This window comes from Camelina sativa, chromosome 3 (genome assembly GCF_000633955.1).
Source record: "Camelina sativa cultivar DH55 chromosome 3, Cs, whole genome shotgun sequence".
Lineage (NCBI taxonomy): Eukaryota > Viridiplantae > Streptophyta > Magnoliopsida > Brassicales > Brassicaceae > Camelina > Camelina sativa.
Genome location: NC_025687.1, coordinates 13,425,850 through 13,445,849, shown reverse-complemented (window position 1 = coordinate 13,445,849; position 20,000 = coordinate 13,425,850). Strand labels below are relative to the sequence as shown.

Sequence of the window (20,000 nt, the reverse complement as noted above, 5' to 3'; positions counted from 1 at the left end):
TTGTCTTGTTGCTATTGTTTGGTTTCGGAGAATTTGGTGTTACAGAGCTAGTATAAGTATTGACACTATCTTGATATGATTTATCATATCTATTACATAAAGAAGAAGAAGAAACATATGATTTGTGGCTGCTGACGTGGAGCAAAACAAATAATGAAGCAAAGACTCCAAACAGAGAGGAGGCTTTGCAGTTGGATCAATAAAAGAGAGGTCTTCTCCATTCGATTCAGTTATGCTTAATCTGAGTTGTAAAACCTCTTGCGATGTGCTTGAGACCCTTGCGATGTGCTTGGGGATGATCAATGTTGATCATCACTTCTTAGATTGAGTATTTGTTCATCCGTTACGTTTCTCTTAGTTTTGTAATCGTTGGGGAAGAGTTAATTGAATATTGATTCAGTATTTGAGTTGGATCCTACGAGATTCTATCATATCTCATGTTTACTAGTTGAAGCTGCAGCAGGGATGTGTTTTCTAGTTGAAGACTAGTTCCTTTACTACTCTCGAAAATCATTACAAGAATACCAGTAGCTGAAGTCGTAGACCGAAAGGCCAGACTACGTGCCCAACTCGTTAATATCTTTCTGTTAAAAATGGTAACAATCTTGTCCTTCGTTTGATGAGATGTTAATTTCATTGTTTAAGAGCAAGTAGTGGCGTTTCTAATATGGTCCTGCTTAAATTTGGTATATCATAAATGCTCAATTGCTGAATGCTGAAAACTCATTGATTATTTGCAGCGACGTCATCGCTCCATTGGGCAACATGGAAGGAAAGGTATGTTACAGTTCTAAAACATTTGATTTGATCATACCAAATTCTTAGTTACTACCTATTTTTGTTAAACGTCCTACAGAATACTCAAATAGAAGTCTATATCTATTGGATATTTTGTTCTTCCTGTTGCCTAACTTTGATATCGAAATGGATTTACTCGAGGAGTTTGGCTTTACTAGTATTTATATCTAGTACTATTAGTTGACTTTGTGGGCTTATAGTGAATATGAATTGTCTGTAAACTAAGATTTTTGTTGAAACATAACACGAAACCACAATCTTGAATTGTTGAATGTTTATCTTATATAGATCAGGATAAAGGAAAATATTGTCAGCTGAAATTTAGCCAATAGGATATATAAGAAAATATTGAAATAACATTTCTAAGATTCTCGAAAGGAAATAGAATATTACGTGGGCGTGATGATGATAATGGCGCGACATTAAAACTAGAAATACGTAAACACCAAAAAAACCTAGAACAAAATAGAAGAATTGAAAAGTATTATAATGTTTGTTTGTATAATTTGATATGTTTTGGATTTTATATACCACACTACTCATCACAGTGGACTAAAGCTTGGGAGATAATAATGATGACAAATCTAATACAGGAAACGAAAAGTCAACCAAGTTGTGATTTGTGAAGTACTGTAGTAGTAGTGGTGGGCTTTATTAACCAAACTTACAATACATAAATAATATGCTAATGGACGTCTCTTTGTTGCTTAGTGGTGACTGGTGACACCATATATGACAATACCTCTCTTTTTCAGTTACATCATCATGGACCTGTGGGTCGATTATACAAGATATCAACTCCTCGTTTGTTTCTGTTTACTTGAGTACTTCATCTAGTTAATACATTCGTATCACAAATGTTCATTTGCTCACAGACTCACAGTGACAGCCATAACCATAAGCTTATGTTAGAAAGGAAACATATATATATATATATATATATCCGTGTACAATTTCTCCAATAGTTGAGAAATGCGTTCGAAATAAATGATACATTCGTTATAGACGACTTTGTAATTTTGAAAGTTTGCTAGCTTTCCATTAGCAAATCAATTTGTGTTCATAATTTTTGAATGTTTCATTGTTGAACTATTGTTGGTGAAGTTTTTTCTTAACAATTGCTAAAAGTATGGGTACAATAATTCTGCTTTCAGGAAACAAATAAAGACACAACGCACGTAACGATGGAGGAACTGGCAGAAATCCCAAACACGCTTTCATAGCTTGGCTCAACTCTCGACATAGGCTTCTTACACGGGATCGGTTGTTACGATGGGGTTTTACGGTTCCATCTATGTGTCCTCTCAGTAACTCTATGGATGAATCTCGGCAACACTTGTTCTTTGATTGCTTTTATGCGAGGGAGGTTTGGCATCACTTCACTGGTAAAGTCCATATCTCTCCTCCTCCTACCTTTGAAGCTGGAGTCAGATGGTTGAAGTATCCATGTAGGGATAGAAACATTACTTGGATTCTTCGACTACTTTACCAAGCCTCAGTGTACTCTATTTGGAAGGAGCGTAATTCACGAATACATTCCTCTCTCTCTTGCCCAGCCTCGGTTTTGATCCAGGAGATCAAAAGCATCATTCGAGCTCACCTCGGTCCCCTAACTCTTAAACAAAGGATCTCCAATCCGGATGACTCTCTCTTGGTTACTTGGTTTCGTTACTTCCTCTAATCTTTCCTTTATTGTATTTTGTTAAGTTTGTAGGTGTTACTCTATGGGAGGCACTGTTTGTATTCTCCCCTATTGAGGTTAATGAAAGGTATGCTTTAAAAAAAAAAAAAATGATTCGTATGTGACGTACTCGAGAAGGAACCTTAAAAGCGTGTGAGTTAGTTTTTACACATTAAATTGAGGCTATTACATTTAATTGGGATGACTGTTACATCCAAATCCTTATATAAATATAGGTTAAATACTTAAATTTTAGAATGCTAATTTAAAGAGAAAAAAAAGGCACATAGGTGAGTCTCCTACCCTAGTAATCCGATAAAACCAAAAAATGTCTTCCGGCAATAACGCCTCCGCTAATCTCGCAGTGGCCATTGCTCTACTTTTCGCCGGCGCCCTATATATCTACTTCTCATCGCGTTCTGTTTCTGATCCTATCTCCGATTTCCAAAACTATGTCGACTCTCTCGTAAGTAAGTTAATTGATTCGTGAAATATAGGTATGTAAGAGTAATTATAGCTAGCAAGATTTGAAATATTAAAGTGATGACAGAGAAGGATAGCGTATCCCGTGGACGAGCTAGAGGCCGTGCTAGACATGGCTGCGACACGAAACAACAAGACGGTGATAATAGCAATGGTGAACAAAGCCTACGTGAAGGAGGTTGGAGGAGGGAGGACGATGCTGGATCTGTTTTTGGAGAGTTTTTGGGAAGGAGAGGGGACTCTGCCGCTACTAGACCATCTAGTGGTGGTGGCAGCGGATCAGACGGCCTACGATCGTTGCCGTTTCAAGAGGCTCCACTGCTATAAGATGGAGACCGAAGGGATAGACTTGGAGGGAGAGAAAGTATACATGTCAAAAGATTTCATTGAGATGATGTGGCGAAGGACTCGCTTGCTCCTAGACGTCCTCAGCCGCGGGTACCATCTTATTTTCACGGTAAGGTCGTCTGTTCCTCGATTTTGGAACATATAACAAAACACTTGATTTGTTGCTTTAAAATAGTGTGTACATATGTCAGGATACGGACGTGTTGTGGCTAAGGAGCCCTTTGTCCCGATTAAGCAACAACGAAAACTTGGATATGCAAATAAGCGTGGACAGTAATAATGGCACGGGAGGACACTTGATCAACACAGGATTCTACCACGTCCGGTCCAACAACAAGACCATCTCCCTCTTCCAGAAATGGTACGAAATGAGGCTCGAGTGGACGGACATGAAGGAACAGGACGTCCTTAAGAAGCTCTTGGACTCCGGCTTCTTTGACCAGCTTGGCNAGTGGTCAGTCCCTCAATTTGGAACATATAACAAAACACTGAAGTTGTTACGTTAAAATAGTGTGTACATATGTCAGGATACGGACGTGATGTGGCTAAGGAGCCCTTTGTCCCGGTTAAGCAACAACGAAAGCTTGGATATGCAAATAAGCGTGGACAGTAATAATGGCATGGGAGGACACTTGATCAACACAGGATTCTACCACGTCCGGTCCAACAACAAGACCATCTCCCTCTTCCAGAAATGGTACGACATGAGGCTCGAGTGGACGGACATGAAGGAACAGGACGTCCTTAAGAAGCTCCTCGACTCCGGCTTCTTTGACCAGCTTGGCCTCAACGTTGGCTTCCTCAACACAACCGAATTCAGTGGCTTCTGCCAAGACAGCCCTGACATGGGGGCTGTCACCACAGTCCACGCCAACTGTTGCCGCCACATCTCTGCTAAGGTCTCTGATCTCACTCTTGTTCTTGGTGATTGGAAACGCTACAAAGCCTCCCGTGTCAACAGCAAGTGGAGCCCCCATGTTGAGTGCGGGCGTTCATGGAGTGACGCCCACTATATCCCCAGGCTCTGACCCTTCTTCGTTCATATAGTGAGATTACTATTTGTATACAGAAATCCAGTATCTATTAACTGCATATGTATTTAAGTTAATCATAGCTAGCTAGTGGAGCATTGCATGCTTCTCTTTTGACAAGTAATTACAAAACATCTTATATGTGTGTTACAACAAGATTGTTTTTTGCTCTGCCTTTTATTTATACCACCTAGCTAGCTACTTGATATATAATTCACAAAAGATGAGAGTTCCAATTACAATGCACAAGCACAAGTTGGTGGATAAACCAAATGAGTGAGCTCGAGACCTCGTGCACCCGAAGCGAGAATCATACCATTGCACCAAATGCCCTGTTCTGAAACTTAAATACATGATTTCCTTTGTGTTTTGGGGAAATCAATTGATGTAGGCGGTAAGCGGTTCATTTTCTTCAGCATACAAAACGTATTTATGTATAAGCCAATGTGCGTCGTAGGATATGAAAGAAAGGTACGTTGTGGATCCACTTATTGGTTGAAACTTCAGCACTTGATTTCTGAAAGTGTGGGGGAATTGTTATATGTTAAGATCTAAACTGTTAAATGATTACGAGAAATTAACTAATACTAAAATATTATTATTGTCATTTATTGTTTAATTCAAAGAAATTAAAAAAAACAGTAATTTCGTTATAGATTATATTAATAATTCAATATGTTTAGAAAAATATATTTTGGATAGATAAAAATCTTTGGCAAATCTAAAAAAAATAAAAGGAATTGAAAAGGAGATAAAATTGGAAAAAAAAAAAAATCTCAACTAATTTAATAAAATATGATTGTATATTTGTATGTATCATAATCTAAATATTTTTTTACTAAATTTTAATGGCATATCATGTGTTAGTTCATAGCAACTGAATCTATTAAAAAAAGAGAAATAAAGTGCGTCGTCTAGTCTTAAGGAGAAAACCAAAAAAACACAAAAGCCTAATTAATATAAGACGATTTGTGACGTATTCGTGAAGAAACCTTAAGAACGTTAATTAGGACATTCCGAGAAATACATAATTGTTAAGTTGATTGTAAAGTCACACAATAAATAGATAAATAGGTTTAATTGTTGTGTACAAAATCATCAAGAGAGAGATAGAGGACATAATGACACAACAAAGACGTGAGTCTCCTAATTCCTACTAATCAGATAAACCAAAAACATGCCTCTCTGCAATAACTTCTCCGGTAGTCTCGCCGTTGCCGTCGCTCTCCTCTTTTTCGGCGTTTTATACATCTTCAATCTTCAAAACCATGCCGACAATACTCTGGTAATTGGATTCATAAATATATATTGTAATGTAGACTAAATACATAGGAGGAAGACTTTTATTGAAATATTTTTTTAATTGGTGACAGAGAAGCACTGAGTATCCGGTAGATGAGCTAGAGGCGGCGCTGGTTAGGGCGGCGGCAGGAAACAACAAGACGGTTATCATAACGATGGTGAACAAAGCGTACGTGGAGGATGTCGGGAGAGGCCGGTCGATGCTGGATCTGTTTTTGGATAGCTTTTGGGAAGGAGAAGGGACTCTGCCGCTTTTGGACAACCTGATGGTGGTGGCAGCGGATCAGACTGCCTATGATCGGTACCGTTTCAGGAGGCTTCACTGCTACAAGATTGAGACCGATGGGGTTGACTTAGAGGAAGAGAAACTATTCATGTCAAAGGAATTTATTGAGATGATGTGGCGAAGGACTCGCTTGCTCTTAGACGTTCTTCGCCGTGGTTACCATGTTATTTTCACGGTAAGGTCGTCACCCGATTTTGCAACTTATAATATAAGTACAAACAAAACACTTCAATTTATTGCTCAATAATGTCAGGACACGGACATAATGTGGCTGAGGAGTCCCTTGTCTCGGCTAAACGAGAGCTTGGATATGCAAATAAGCGTGGACCGTAATGGCGTGGGGGGACACTTGATCAACACGGGATTCTACCACGTTCGGTCCAAAAACAAGACCATCTCCCTCTTCGAGAAGTGGTACGACATGAGGCTCAACTCCACTGGCATGAAAGAACAAGACGTCCTCCAGAATCTCCTAGACTCCGGCTACTTCGACCAGCTCGGCCTCACCGTTGAATTCCTCAACACCAACGAATTCAGCGGTTTCTGCCAAGAAAGCTCTGACATGAGCGCTGTGACAACCGTCCATGCCAACTGCTGCCGCCACATCCCTGCCAAGGTCTTTGATCTCACTCGTGTGCTTCGTGATTGGAAACTCTACAAAACCTCACATGTCAATAACAAATGGAGCCCCCATGTTAAGTGCTGGCGTTCATGGAATGACTGAATCTGAATGACACCTAACTATATGTTACAATGCTCTGACCCTCTTCGTTTATAATACCTAAACATTTATGTATTATATATAATATGCTTCCAACCTTTGACTTGGACATCACTCTATATCAAATGTCTTAAAACGCTGTCGTTTCTTACCAAACTATCTCTCTCTTCTTTGTCATTATGGAAACAGAGTTTACTGTAATTGACTCGGAAAGTTTCAATCTTTATCACAAATTCAAAGCTTTTTTTATGTAAGCATGAGAATCTTCAGATTCACGTCAGTCTCACGGCGGATTTTTCCGTCGAATCACTACTCCACAATCCCGTCGAAACAAGACGTTACGTCTCTGTCACCGGCAAGATGCATTGCGGCTGCTCTTCAAGAACACATCAATTCTCCGACCTCAAAAGCTGGGAAGAAGATACACGCAGATATTATAAAAACTGGGTTTTTAACAGATTTGAACATATCCATCAAACTACTCATCCTCCACTTAAAATGCGGCTGCGTGACATATGCACGCCAAGTGTTCGACAAAATACCCAAGCCAACTTTATCGGCTTATAACTACTTGATTAGTGGGTACTTAAAGCATGGATTGGCGAAGGAGTTTATTCTACTAGTTAAACAGATGGCATACTCTGGCGAAAAGGCAGATGGGTACACGCTTTCAATGGTTCTAAAGGCATCTAGTAGCTTTGGCTCGAATGTGATGAGACGGATGAGACTGCCGCGTAGCTTATGCAAGTTGGTCCATTCCCGGATTATAAAGTTTGACGTTGAGTTAGATGATGTGTTGATTACTGCACTTGTGGATTCTTATGTGAAGAGTGGGAACCTGGAGTGTGCAAGGATTGTGTTCGAAACTATGAAAGATGAGAATGTTGTTTGCTCTACATCAATGATCTCAGGTTACATGAACCAAGGTTTTGTGGAGGATGCGGTAGAGGTTTTTAATACGACTAAAGTGAAGGATATTGTAGTTTATAATGCTATGGTGGAAGGTTTCAGCAGATCAGCTGAGACTGCTAAGAGTGCAGTTGGCATGTATATTTCTATGCAACGAGCTGGTTTCCATCCGAATATTTCAACTTTTGCTAGTGTGATTGGGGCATGTTCGGTTTTGACATCCCATGAAGTTGGTCAGCAAGTGCACGCTCAAATTATGAAGAGTGGAGTTTATACGCATATCAAAATGGGGAGCTCTTTGTTAGACATGTATGCCAAATGCGGAGGGATTGATGATGCAAGAAGAGCCTTTGACCAGATGCAAGAGAAGAACGTGTTTTCGTGGACTTCGATGATTGATGGATATGGAAAAAATGGAAACCCTGAGGAAGCACTCCAACTCTTCACTAGGATGAAGGAGTTTCGTATAGAACCCAATTATGTAACTTTTCTTGGAGCTCTCTCTGCTTGTTCACATTCTGGTTTAGTCAACAAAGGTTATGAGATATTTGAGAGCATGCAGAGAGATTATTACTTGAAACCGAAGATGGAACACTATGCTTGCATGGTTGATCTCATGGGACGAGCTGGAGAATTGACTAAAGCTTTTGAATTTGTTAGGACGATGCCGGAAAAGCATAATTCAGATGTTTGGGCAGCTCTTCTCAGTTCTTGTAATTTGCATGGTAATGTTGACCTTGCAAGCATAGCTGCGAGTGAGCTTTTCAAACTGAATGCTGACAAAAGACCTGGAGCTTATTTGGCATTATCCAATGTTTACGCTTCTAATGATAGATGGGACAATGTGAGCAAGATCCGAGAGGTGATGAAAGCAAGAAAGATATCTAAAAATATTGGTCGTAGTTGGACTAGAGACGATTGATTGTAGGTACTTGAATAAGAGTCTTGTATTTATCAGGCTTTTGGGTTTGGTCCATTCATAGAAGATTGATTGGAGATGAGACTTTTTGCCTCAAGAGTGTTTTACAAAAGTGATAATTATGAAACATACAGTAAGGCTTCTTTTATTCATGCTCTTCAAATCAAATACACTGGCTCAAAAACATTTGTTCAGTGATGAAACCGCAATTTACACATAGTTGATGATTTTGTGATTGTGTTTCTGCTTTACTGTGCGTACTTAGAGTTCGTTTTTTTGGTGATCAAGACAGAGCAATTTCACCTTTGTGGAACTTGTCCATGGCCTCCTTAAACTCAGGCATTGCAGATTCGCGCAGGTTCACCAAAACCTTAAATCCACTGTCCTTGCTTCCAGCAGCAGCATCAGCAGAATATGGCAAGAAGAAACATGGTTCCATGCTTCCAAGCAACTTGTTTGATAGTGGCAAAACCGTCACAGGTCCTCCCCATCCGAAATCAATCGTGGAATGCCCTAGGTATCTCCAGTCTGTGAATCCAGTCACTCCTGTTTTACATAATCCAAACATGAAAACACGAAAAAGCTTGAACTTTGTTTTGAGTTTTCCTTAGTTTCCAAAACCAAAAAAAGTTCTTGTATGTTCTTTACCTGAACCGGCATTGATTCCATCTTTGTGATGCAGCTCTTGGAAGTCAATAAAGGAGCGTACATATTCATCACTCGCATTGGATTTGCTCTGTTTTATGAGCTCTGCAGTTTTCCAAATTGGTTGCTCTATGAGCTCTCCAGCTTTGATCTGAGCATACATTGGCACACATCCGTTTCCCCAGTAGCCTTTAGGCAAAGGTGGGTTCATCAACCTTCTAATATTTATCGCATACACATACTTCACATTCTCGTCTCCCCTAGTCTTTGCAGCTCTTACCCTGAACAGTTCAAAATTTTCTTGTTTTCAGATCAAACATTTCAAGAACTTTGATTAAAACAAACATTAAAACAATAGTGTTACTTACTTGACACGCCAAATGTAAGCACCTAGAGCTTCAAATGTAGTGAAACTCAAACCCGATTTCTCGAGCAACTGCGCCTTGAACCGGTCCAAAGACTCGTCGGTCACAAAGAAACACTCTCGTTTAACGTCTCCAATGGCTTGTCCGTACGGATCAAAGTCCTTATCCAAGCTCAAGAAGTCACGAACCGGAGCTCCAACCCAAGGCTTCTCCCTTGGACCAAGTAAACGTGCTCTGTCCCAAACCGGTTCAATAGAGATCTTAGTAGCTCCACGAGCTATTTCCGCCATAGCATTGAAGAACAGACTCGCACCTAACCCGTCGCAGATGGCATGGTGAATCGCCGCTCCTAAAACCCAACCACCACACTGAAACATCGTGACTTGGAGTATACAAGGATTAACCATTCCCTCTTCCCGGGTCGGATCCGGTACCAATCTCTCGACGAAACCTGGATCAGGCCCATCCAAATACCCAACGGACTCGAGCGTACAGTTAACAGTAGCGTTGACTATAGGCACGCTTTGACCAGCGGTGCAGTATAGTTCAAAGCGATCATCGGAGGCAGAACGACGGAGAGTTCCCGCGAGAGGGTAATAGTGAATGAGAGCTGTGGCTAGAGAGGCGGATACAACGGCGGAGGGGGATTTTCCGACGACGGTGGAAGAGGAGGAGGAGGAGTAGACGCGGAGGTAACGGAAGCTGACGTGGAGGTTGTTATCGTTATCGAGATGAGAGAGAGAGAGTGTTTGGTCGTTGGGGAGTGGTTGGTGGGAAGGTTGAACGAGGGTTGTTTCGGTAATTTCAAGTGTCGCCATACCTTTGATAATAAAAAAGATTGGTGTCGTGGTGTGTGTATGGTATGGGTCTTTGCTGGTTCGTTTTGGGGTCCAAATTTATACTTAAGTATCGATTAGAAAAAGGCAAATTCAATGCCTTGAGGACAGCTCATGGTGGTAGGCTTCACCAACTACCAAACAGTCAAGTCCCATGTCCAAATTTTTGGTTACCTACAACAGTTTCAAACATAACAATTTTGAAGTTTCTTACTCATGCCATACTTGTCTTCACTGTTTTTTTGTATGTCTTTTCAGATCATACTTGTCTTGTTGTCTTCACTGTTTTTTTTTTCTCCTCCACAAGATTAGTATTTTTTGTATTTTTGCTTTCGTTAAGGAGATAAAGTTGTGGTTGAAAAAGAGAGTAACTGCATGCAAGAGATATAAAAAAAAGAACAAAAATGTGAACTAGAATGCAGCTTCAATAATTCAATGGGTGAAAAGAATAATTTTAGTCTGATTTTTGGGAATAAAACGATGGCAAGTGAACAAAAAATTCTTGGTAAGAAACAATAAAATAAATTAGAAGTCGAAAAGTAGATATAGTTGGTGGAACTAAAATGGTTATGGTTCATTAGTATAACACAAGATGTATGGTGCCACTAAATTTTTTTTTTATAGTCATTTGACTGGTGCTAATTCCAAAATATATTATACAATAGGAGAAGGTTTTTTTCAACTTTTGCTAATAAGATGACACTTGGCTTGCTATTTTTATGACATCTGTATTTTCTTTTGTCTGGACCTAATTAACTATAGTTTAGACCCAATTAACTAGAAGTCCATCAAACCAAAAAAAAATCATCAACATTTTCTTCCTCCCTTCTTTAATCAAAAACATATGCGGCCCCCAAGAATCTAGAGTCACCTTGTATCAGCTGTCGTTGGTTTCATCTTGGAACGATACAACATTAAATTAAATTTATAGGTTTGAATTCTTGGGTTTAATTTATATGTTTGAATCTTATATAATTTTCACGGGAACAAGCGGAATCAAATTTAAGTAAGATGGTGGGATGGTATTATTTAAGTAAATTAGTTTCTATTTTTTTTTAAATTTGTTTATATAAAATTAAATTATGAACATAACTACTTAGGTTTGATTTGAAAGAATACCATCATTTTATGCATTGCTTTATATCTACCCACTATTTTCCTCACTTTTTATTTTTGTTTATATTACTTCTAATTTTTAACTTATTATTTTGAAACACTTGTGAATTTATGATCTTTAATATTTGATTTCAATCCGTTCTCTCTCTTAAAGGCTCAAACATTGTATAGAGTTTAATTTTCTAAAAACAACCTATTACCATACAAGCACATCTTCTTTCATACTATTGTGAAAACTAAAACATTTACTTTCTATTCTATCCTCGATTCAATCTCCAATAAACAACAAAACACCGGTAGCAATAGTATCATTGTTCAGATAATCAGTTTTTGGGAAATTCCTAACTTTATAAGAAATATTATCTTACTAAGTCTTAAATATTTTTTCCACAAATGTAAATTATTTTTACATTGTTCATCTTTTGATGATTTATGCAATCATTTTTAAATACTTATAAAAGAAAATAAATAATTTCATGTGTATTTGATTTTAAAATAATTTTAATATATAATTATGTTGGGCGTCAAATTCTTAGAGTAAGAGTTGAAATTAAAGAAACCTTACTATATTATATCATCAAATAATAAAGTAAATTTTTCTTTTGGAAAGCTCCAAAAGATTGTCATTTGATGCTCTCTTCTTTCACAAGTATCATTTTGTTTCTTTTAATTTTTATTGTAACAAATTTAGTCAATTAACAAATAATTTGATGGTTAAATAGTTTAAGGATATAAGATTATAATATTGGGGTTGTATAGGATAATGCCAAGTAATAATTGGCTGTTTAATTTCCACACTTTAATATAAATAATTCACATGACCTTGATATTACATTATTTTATTTCATTTTCAATACATTAAATTCATAAACTAAAGTATAATTTAATATATAATTTCTAAATAACTAAATGAAAATTGAATTGTTTTTTTTTTTGATAAACAGATAACTGAATATATTTCTGTTTAAAGAGAGAAGCGAATATATCTTTGCCCGTTCATAGATTTATATTTATAATATATTTAAAAGAATAGACAATTTAGTTATTAATTCACAATAATGTATTTTTATAAACCTGACACGTTTTCTATTAACTTTTCTATTCCATCTCATCAATCCCATACAAGTTTGTACTTACTCCCATTTTTGTAACTTTCATAATATTTATAGTAATGCAATGAATGATTAAGAATAGTATTTTAGAAATATTATATATATAACGAAAATATTAATATGTAATAATTGCATATATATAACTTTCACATAGTTTATGTGACTCCTATAACAATGAAATACTCTTTTTGTTTTGATTTAGTTGTTGTTTTAGGTTTTCAATGAATATGTTTGGTGAATCTTCCTGTTTTATCCTTGCTGTTTAAAATTTTTGACCAATGAAATTTTTATAAAATATATTAATAAAGGGTAAAACAGACAATTTAATAGTTTTTTAGTTTGTGTGAAAAAACCTTAAACGACAAGTAAAAAACCAGAAAAATTATAAATTACATTTACCTATTTGATATAAAGATTAGTGTATTTATTATCTAATTAAATAATAAAAATTTTATATGCTCTTAACTACAATTTCTCTTATAGATAGAAAGATATACATTTTACTAACCCTCATATTTTAAATCTTACATAATGTTTTATTTAATTAATAATTATTCAACTAACAATTTCCAAAATTATAAAAAAAATATCTAAAAACAATGTAAACTAAATGCGTGCTACGGACGGAGTGACTCCTAGTAATTTAAATAAATTTTGGTTAGATTATTATACTCCTATTTTAGAATTATATCGAAATTTTAGTTGGAATGATAATCAAATGTGAGATTTCTTGAAAATTGTAGAGGCTTTGCTTCAAGGTCGCAGAGGGGTTTTATTCGAAAATAGATTATTAGATTTTCACATTCATAAAATACAAGATTTCCATACAACTTGGCAACTCTAAGCCTCAAAACATATTTCCTTATGTGACATATGTCACATACATAATCCACTCAATCATAATGACTTGACACCAAAGTATCTCCTGACTTCGTCACTAATAACAGTTTCTAGTTACAAAAGGTATTTAAAACAAACATCACTGTTAACAAAAAAAAAAAAGAAGCAAATATCACTTTTAACAGCGTACATATATGTTAATGTGTTCCAACAAGCAATTCGATTTGTCTAAAATCACCCGAAAATAAAATAAATGTGAACTTTTCAAGAGAACTGCACCTTTTTCATATATTTTTCGTCTAATTCTTGTAGCACAATTATTTTTTAATTTGGAGTGTTATGAATTTATGATTCTTATTCCTTATTGTTACGTATAACGATCATTAGAATATGCTTCGGTATATTAGTTCATGTTTTATGTTGAAATTAGTATCTGTTTAAGGTTTTATGTTGATATTTACGAATCAATTTTTTTTTCTTTCACAAATAGGGGGTAATACTCGAACATATATAATTTCTATTTTGAATAATATCTAATATATTTGATTAATACTTAGTTCCAAATAAAAAATTGACTCCATTAAAAATTAATGAGCAGATCGGGCCACTTGAGGGAAGAGATTACGGATACTATCGCGTGCGTCAAACATCTCCATGATCATTTCAAAATTGTTTTTTTTTCAGTCATTTTATAATTCGTTAGGTAAGGAATCCGTTTTTATGATTATAAAACTATACTAAAGTAAGGAAGGAATCTTTCGTTATATTATTTTCCACGATATCGAATAATCCAACTTTGTGATGGGAGCGTCCAACTTGTCTGACGTTTCTTTAGTTACTTCATTTTCAACCAATAACCAAATACTACTCTTTCTTGCTGGCATCATAAATGAATCTAATAATTGCCTCATCTCTTGCCATTACTCAATGATGATCTAAAAAAAAAAAGACTATAAAAAATTGAGTGATACAGACGACAAAGACCACGACTCTTCTTCCCCATGGCTTCTTCAGCGAAGAAGCTCATCTCAAGCTTTCTACTTGTCTTATACTCCACTACCATCATTGTCGTTTCATCAGAATCTCGGTGTCGGCAGTTTAAGTCAATCATCAGCTTTGGTGATTCCATTGCCGACACCGGAAATTATCTCCATCTCTCCGACGTCAATCATCTTCCTCAAACCGCCTTTCTTCCTTATGGTGAAAGCTTCTTCCATCCTCCCACCGGCCGTGCCTCTGATGGCCGTCTTATCATCGATTTCATTGGTACCTAATTTTTCCTCTCTTTTAGGCAAAAACCACTTGTGCTCTCATCTGCTTTAGGTCTTTCTTGCGTGAACATCAAGTAATAAACCCTACTTCCTCCAGAGTTTTTTGTAATTTATTCTTACTATTCAAACAGCCGAATTCTTGGGACTACCGTACGTACCGCCTTATTTTGGATCCCAAAACGTGAGCTTCGAACATGGGATCAATTTTGCGGTGTATGGAGCAACCGCATTGGATCGAGCGTTTCTTGTGGGAAAAGGTATTGAGACTGATTTCAGCAATGTGAGTCTAAGTGTTCAGCTTAACACCTTTAAGCAGATTTTGCCTAACCTCTGCGCCTCATCCTCTCGTGGTTAGTAAACTTAGCCTTGTTCACTTCTATATCATTGATGATGAATCGAGCTTGGTTTTAACGGGGTTGATTTCTTTCTCTGTGTTCAGATTGTAGAGAGATGCTTGAAGACTCACTGATACTCATGGGAGAGATTGGAGGAAACGACTATAATTACCCGTTTTTCGAAGGCAAAAGTATCAATGAAATCAAAGAGCTTGTTCCTTTAATCATCAAAGCTATTTCTTCTGCAATTGTGGTAACAAATCTTTACATTTCCCTCCGCCAACACAAAAAGGTGTTTTATGTTTTTTTTTTATAACAAATTAAGAAACAAAACTACAGGATTTGGTCGATTTAGGGGGCAAAACATTTTTGGTACCCGGAGGCTTCCCAGCAGGATGCTCTGCGGCGTATCTGACTCTATTTCAGACCGTGGCAGAACAAGACCATGATCCTTTGACAGGTTGTATCCCATGGCTCAACGAATTTGGAGAGCACCACAACGAACAGCTTAAGACAGAACTCAAACGACTCCAAAAACTCTATCCTCATGTCAACATCATTTACGCCGACTACCACAATTCCTTATACCGGTTTTTTCAAGAACCAGCTAAATACGGTCCGTTCCACTTAAAACTCTGCCACTGACCTTTCACGGTTTGATTCATTAACCGATATTTGTTTCTCTCTTATATTAGGATTTAAGAACCCTTTGGCTGCATGTTGTGGAGTCGGAGGTCAATACAACTTCACTATTGATAAAGAGTGTGGATATGAAGGAGTTGGCTATTGTCAAAATCCTTCTGAGCATGTGAATTGGGATGGTTATCATTTAACCGAAGCCACGTACCAGAAGATGGCTCAGAGTTTACTCAACGGCCCCTATGCAACTCCTGCTTTTGATTGGTCCTGCCTTGACTCTGATTCAGTGGCTAAGGAGTATTCCTTCAGCAGTTAAAATTCAAGAATTTGTTGTAAAAAGAATGTGATGATGATTATTAACAAGAACAGATTGCTTGTACGGCAAGATTTGACTAATGACAAATACTTAAGGTGAGGATCATAAGTGCTTAGTGCTAAATGCTATAAGTGCTAGCTACTACTTTATATATGATGTGGTAAATGTAGACATAATCTCTTTTTCAAAAGAAAAAAAAATGTAGACATAATCTCCATTAATTTATATCTAACTTATAATATCTATATTTTGTTAATTAGGAAAAATAAAAAACCTAAAAAACTTACGATTTTGATACTCCAGTTTGGACTTTGCCTCCTAGGCTCCTCTGCTCCGATTTTCTCTTTTCCACGACGTCTCTTGTTGTTGTCTTCCCTGCAACCTTCCTTCGAAAGTTCGAAGTCTTTTTCTTTATGCTCTAGTTAACAAGTTGGAGGAAGCAAAGATTACATTATGCATATATGACAATAATCAATTTTATTTAATAGAGAATAAACTCTGGAAATAACAAACAGGGAATCCAATGGAGTCAGCAGTGAAAGCAGCATCATAAGTTTTGGTTTGCGGATCATGTACCACCAGTGTTCGACTATCTTGTCGAGAAAAATACAGCAACTTCTTCTTCTTCTTATTCTTCTTGTCCCCATCCAAAAGTGCTAGTGGCACGACCGGGCATTGAACTTGGAAATCAAACTTGATGAAAGTTTGATCAAGATCTAAGGAATAAATCTTGGCCCATGTCTTGCTCTCAGAGTTGAACGACCATATATCTTGGTTGGGCCAATTCATAGAGGAGACGCACAAGCGGTCGTCGAGGTTGCACATATTGAACTTGTCAGGTTTTGCATTGGCAAAAGGAGTTACAGGGATGACTTGAAAAGCTTCGGTGTGAAGATCCAAAGATATAACTTGGGTTTCTGGGCAGTCGACGGTGAACCAATAAAGCGACCCATCTACATAGGCAGGATCTCGGGAAAAAATCCGGTAAGGTGCAGAGGGAGTGACATACCTCCAGGCATTGGTGGTGAAGTCGAAAACTTCGCATGTAGTAGCAGTACCGTCCTCTAGGGACAACTCGGAGGAGTTGTATAACCAAACGGCCTTGTATCTGCCTGTGAATTTGTCCTTACCGAACCCAAGCTCAAAAAAAATGGTTTTTCCTGTGTCGATTATGAGTTGGTTAAAGCTGGAAAGAGGAAGAACTCGATGCCACCTAGTGGTGGGATTGACCACAAAACCCGAGCGGTCGGGAAAGTAGAGACAAACGAGACCGTCACAGCAACTCTCAGCAACAAAGTAATATGTGTTATCCCAAGGAGTAGGGATCTGGAGCGATGATGATGAACCCACCACCAATGTTCTTAGACATTCGATTTCCGAGATTTGTTCTACGTCCTTCGGTACAGTGAGACCATCCCCGTAAACAAGTACAGGCACCATAAGAACATCAGGATCTCCTGATTGCTGACGATGCTTGTATTGTCTTTCTTGGAATAAAGGGGATTCGATAGTTGATTTCCACTGCTTCGATACAGCCTTGAATCTCATCAGAGACGTCGCTGGAGCTCTCTCGAGGATGAGCTCTACGACATCGTGGTAAAGACATTCCGTTCTCGAACAAAGTTTTTTCGACATAACGTTGTTGCAAAATAATAATTCTCTTCATCGTGCAGAACCCTTATGTATACTAGTTATCTGACCAAAAAAAAAGAGTTAACTTCACCAAACACTTTTCCCTTTTTTTATTTATTTATTTTTATTTTTTTGAAAAATAATTTTTCGTTTTTTCTTTAATCTAGAAAAATTTCATTCTACGGGTCTCATCAATTTATGAAGGAAAAAAAGGAAAGGATCGTCTTAATCCAATTGAACATATTGTTCCTCTATGAATATCTCCTAACTGAACTAAACTTATTTCTTTAGAAGGTATGTTCATTGGAGTTATTGTGTATCAAAATCGGATGTACAGAACGCAATATTACCGGACTTTTAACACACAAAAAAACGCAATTACCGGTTTAGTGTAACGAACTTTAGCATATAATTTGGGGGATTTATAAGTAAACAGAGGACTGATTATAGAACAAATGCATTCGAGTCAACATTATTTAGACCATTTTAATAAAATAAACAATGGGTTATACACTATCAAAGACAGACAAAGATGGTAATCTACCATGACTATGCGAAAGAAACTAAATGAATTACTGACAAAATAAAATAGAGATAAAATTGTAGCAAGCTATTACAGATCAATAAAAACAGAAAGAACAGGTTTGCACTATGAAGTTCTTGAATATACAGATATGCTCCAAGATTCATGTTGTCGTATTTTTTTATCCCTCTTCAAGTGCCACACATAACTATCATAATAAAAAGATGCATTTTATTGGCACCTAAATATATTTAAGCTACAGTAAAGGAACAACCTAACAGAGGAAATATGCCTTTGCAAGAAACCATCTGTTAACTATTCCAAATATAATAATTTTGTTTCTTCTTCCAATGTAGTATAAATGTATACTAACTAGATTTTAACCCGCGGTATACCACGAGATAATTTTTTATGACTAAAAATTTTAAACTTTAAGTTATATTGTATCTGTTTTTCTGTTAATATTGTTTGTTTTGTTTAATGTTTAAGATTGTAAAATTTAATTTTGATTATTAATTCACCCATGATACAATTTGTTTTTATATAATCGTAATAAATAAACTTAATTAGATATGTCTAATATTCTAAAATTGATGGTGTTAACAAAAGAATATGATGAAGATTTAACCCGCGTTCAAGTGTGGGATTATTGCTATTTTAAAAATTTATATAAATGTTAAGGTAAACCGTCTAACCTTATAATTCGTTCTGTAATATAACTCCGTTTATGACATTTTTAACATTTATAACCTTTTATTAATTTTAATTATATCAATAATCATATTCTGAAATTTTTGAATTGATGTTAAAATATATTAAAAAATGATAAACCAAGTGAAATATAAAAAAATTATTTTAGATATACTATCACGATATTATATTGAGGTGGAGATAATTTAGGAACATTATATTGAAGTCAAAAAATTTGGATGGATAAGAGGATATTTACCCAATTTACGTACCTTATTTTTGCTTATTTCGTTTTTATTTTTCATTTTAAAAAAAAATATTTTAATGATAATGACATTCGTTGTAAATACCTTTAAATTCCAACCTTTCTTTAAAACAAATGCTGTAAAAATGTTAATATAGATGTACAATACATATATCATTAAACGTGATGACATATCACTTTACCTGAAATCTTTGGAAAATGTAGCAAAATTTAATAGTGGGAACGATACAGATTTTTTTTTTTTGAATTGAATGTAAAATTTTATTCAATCGAAAAACCTTTTGTACAATGAATGCTTTGAGTGTGGTTTGAGATAGGGATTAAAAGCTCAGAATTTGTTTTTAAAAAACTAATAGAAGTTATCTCCGAAGAGGTGGAGGAGTAGAGAACCAAAGCTGAAGTCCATCAGCATAGCGTTGGTCTCCCATTGATGCTATCAAACTGAGATGATTTCTGATATTTTTGTCAATGTGCTTGATGGGAAGAGCTTGCGGGTTGGAGGGGTCACCATGCCGACGAGCATTCCGTTCTCGCCACAGATGGTATAAGGTGGATTGAAACAGGCAGCGGAACAGGAAGAGGTGGAGGTGCGGAATTGCCGGACTTGTGAGCAGTGCGATCAATTGATTCCAATCAGCAGAGTAGTTCGTAGCTAGGAGCGGTTGAGCGAGGTTCTTCCACACTCCTGCTGCGAATGAACACGAGAAGAAAAGGTGATTCCTGGATTCTTCTGCATTGCTGCAGAAACTGCAGGTCACGATACAGAAAAATTAAACAATGAAGTTTCAACTTTTTATAAATAGACGAGAGACTAGCCCATTTGTATCCCATGCTGCATGCATGCATAAAACCTGAGTGCTTTTTTTTTTTTTTGGTACAAATCTTAACTGCATTTTAGCCATCTAGTCTTTTTTTTTTTTTTTTTTTTTTTTTTTTT

General features: G+C 36.6%; 6 protein-coding genes and 1 long non-coding RNA gene across 7 annotated transcripts in view; 5 read left to right on the top strand and 2 right to left on the bottom strand.

The window, feature by feature from the left end:
* Nucleotides 1-933, top strand: part of LOC104776927 — a 4,929-nt gene extending 3,996 nt beyond the window's left edge. The window contains exons 5-6 of the long non-coding RNA XR_766186.2: nucleotides 31-596; nucleotides 741-933. This is a non-coding gene — a long non-coding RNA (uncharacterized LOC104776927). The remainder of the gene's footprint in view (nucleotides 1-30; nucleotides 597-740) is intronic.
* On the top strand, nucleotides 2,759-4,446 carry LOC104776926 (uncharacterized protein At1g28695-like). The gene is made up of 3 exons (XM_010501102.1): nucleotides 2,759-2,945; nucleotides 3,030-3,419; nucleotides 3,838-4,446. Exons 1-3 carry the CDS (start codon nucleotides 2,808-2,810, stop codon nucleotides 4,336-4,338), a joined length of 1,029 nt encoding a protein of 342 aa, XP_010499404.1. The 5' UTR covers nucleotides 2,759-2,807; the 3' UTR covers nucleotides 4,339-4,446.
* Nucleotides 5,450-6,655, top strand: LOC104776925 (uncharacterized protein At1g28695-like). Its single transcript, XM_010501099.1, has 3 exons — nucleotides 5,450-5,626; nucleotides 5,715-6,104; nucleotides 6,183-6,655. The coding sequence occupies exons 1-3, from the start codon at nucleotides 5,519-5,521 to the stop codon at nucleotides 6,651-6,653; spliced, it is 969 nt and encodes a 322-aa protein (XP_010499401.1). The 5' UTR covers nucleotides 5,450-5,518; the 3' UTR covers nucleotides 6,654-6,655.
* LOC104776923 (pentatricopeptide repeat-containing protein At1g28690, mitochondrial-like) lies at nucleotides 6,791-8,626 on the top strand. Its single transcript, XM_010501096.2, has one exon. The coding sequence runs from the start codon at nucleotides 6,907-6,909 to the stop codon at nucleotides 8,479-8,481; it is 1,575 nt and encodes a 524-aa protein (XP_010499398.1). The 5' UTR covers nucleotides 6,791-6,906; the 3' UTR covers nucleotides 8,482-8,626.
* On the bottom strand, nucleotides 8,608-10,375 carry LOC104776924 (spermidine coumaroyl-CoA acyltransferase-like). The gene is made up of 3 exons (XM_010501097.2): nucleotides 9,492-10,375; nucleotides 9,127-9,404; nucleotides 8,608-9,024 (listed from the first exon to the last, which is right to left on the bottom strand). Exons 1-3 carry the CDS (start codon nucleotides 10,304-10,306, stop codon nucleotides 8,762-8,764), a joined length of 1,356 nt encoding a protein of 451 aa, XP_010499399.1. The 5' UTR covers nucleotides 10,307-10,375; the 3' UTR covers nucleotides 8,608-8,761.
* Nucleotides 14,310-16,061, top strand: LOC104776922 (GDSL esterase/lipase At1g28670). Its single transcript, XM_010501095.2, has 5 exons — nucleotides 14,310-14,658; nucleotides 14,795-15,013; nucleotides 15,103-15,251; nucleotides 15,338-15,614; nucleotides 15,694-16,061. Exons 1-5 carry the CDS (start codon nucleotides 14,394-14,396, stop codon nucleotides 15,951-15,953), a joined length of 1,170 nt encoding a protein of 389 aa, XP_010499397.1. The 5' UTR covers nucleotides 14,310-14,393; the 3' UTR covers nucleotides 15,954-16,061.
* Nucleotides 16,431-17,588, bottom strand: LOC104778930 (F-box/LRR-repeat/kelch-repeat protein At1g09650-like). Its single transcript, XM_010503335.1, has one exon. It carries the CDS (start codon nucleotides 17,586-17,588, stop codon nucleotides 16,431-16,433), a length of 1,158 nt encoding a protein of 385 aa, XP_010501637.1.

What these genes read in the sequence shown, in the direction of transcription:
- LOC104776926 (XM_010501102.1), top strand. Translation starts at nt 2,808, where the DNA reads ATGTCTTCCGGCAATAACGCCTCCGCTAATCTCGCAGTGGCCATTGCT. An exon ending in AAAACTATGTCGACTCTCTC is followed by an intron (nt 2,946 to 3,029) that starts GTAAGTAAGTTA and finishes AAGTGATGACAG; the next exon opens with AGAAGGATAGCGTATCCCGT. An exon ending in GGTACCATCTTATTTTCACG is followed by an intron (nt 3,420 to 3,837) that starts GTAAGGTCGTCT and finishes TACATATGTCAG; the next exon opens with GATACGGACGTGATGTGGCT.
- LOC104776925 (XM_010501099.1), top strand. Translation starts at nt 5,519, where the DNA reads ATGCCTCTCTGCAATAACTTCTCCGGTAGTCTCGCCGTTGCCGTCGCT. An exon ending in ACCATGCCGACAATACTCTG is followed by an intron (nt 5,627 to 5,714) that starts GTAATTGGATTC and finishes AATTGGTGACAG; the next exon opens with AGAAGCACTGAGTATCCGGT. An exon ending in GTTACCATGTTATTTTCACG is followed by an intron (nt 6,105 to 6,182) that starts GTAAGGTCGTCA and finishes CAATAATGTCAG; the next exon opens with GACACGGACATAATGTGGCT.
- LOC104776923 (XM_010501096.2), top strand. Translation starts at nt 6,907, where the DNA reads ATGAGAATCTTCAGATTCACGTCAGTCTCACGGCGGATTTTTCCGTCG.
- LOC104776924 (XM_010501097.2), bottom strand. Translation starts at nt 10,306, where the DNA reads ATGGCGACACTTGAAATTACCGAAACAACCCTCGTTCAACCTTCCCAC. An exon ending in GCTTACATTTGGCGTGTCAA is followed by an intron (nt 9,405 to 9,491) that starts GTAAGTAACACT and finishes TGAACTGTTCAG; the next exon opens with GGTAAGAGCTGCAAAGACTA. An exon ending in TGGAATCAATGCCGGTTCAG is followed by an intron (nt 9,025 to 9,126) that starts GTAAAGAACATA and finishes TATGTAAAACAG; the next exon opens with GAGTGACTGGATTCACAGAC.
- LOC104776922 (XM_010501095.2), top strand. Translation starts at nt 14,394, where the DNA reads ATGGCTTCTTCAGCGAAGAAGCTCATCTCAAGCTTTCTACTTGTCTTA. An exon ending in TCTTATCATCGATTTCATTG is followed by an intron (nt 14,659 to 14,794) that starts GTACCTAATTTT and finishes CTATTCAAACAG; the next exon opens with CCGAATTCTTGGGACTACCG. An exon ending in CTGCGCCTCATCCTCTCGTG is followed by an intron (nt 15,014 to 15,102) that starts GTTAGTAAACTT and finishes CTCTGTGTTCAG; the next exon opens with ATTGTAGAGAGATGCTTGAA.
- LOC104778930 (XM_010503335.1), bottom strand. Translation starts at nt 17,588, where the DNA reads ATGTCGAAAAAACTTTGTTCGAGAACGGAATGTCTTTACCACGATGTC.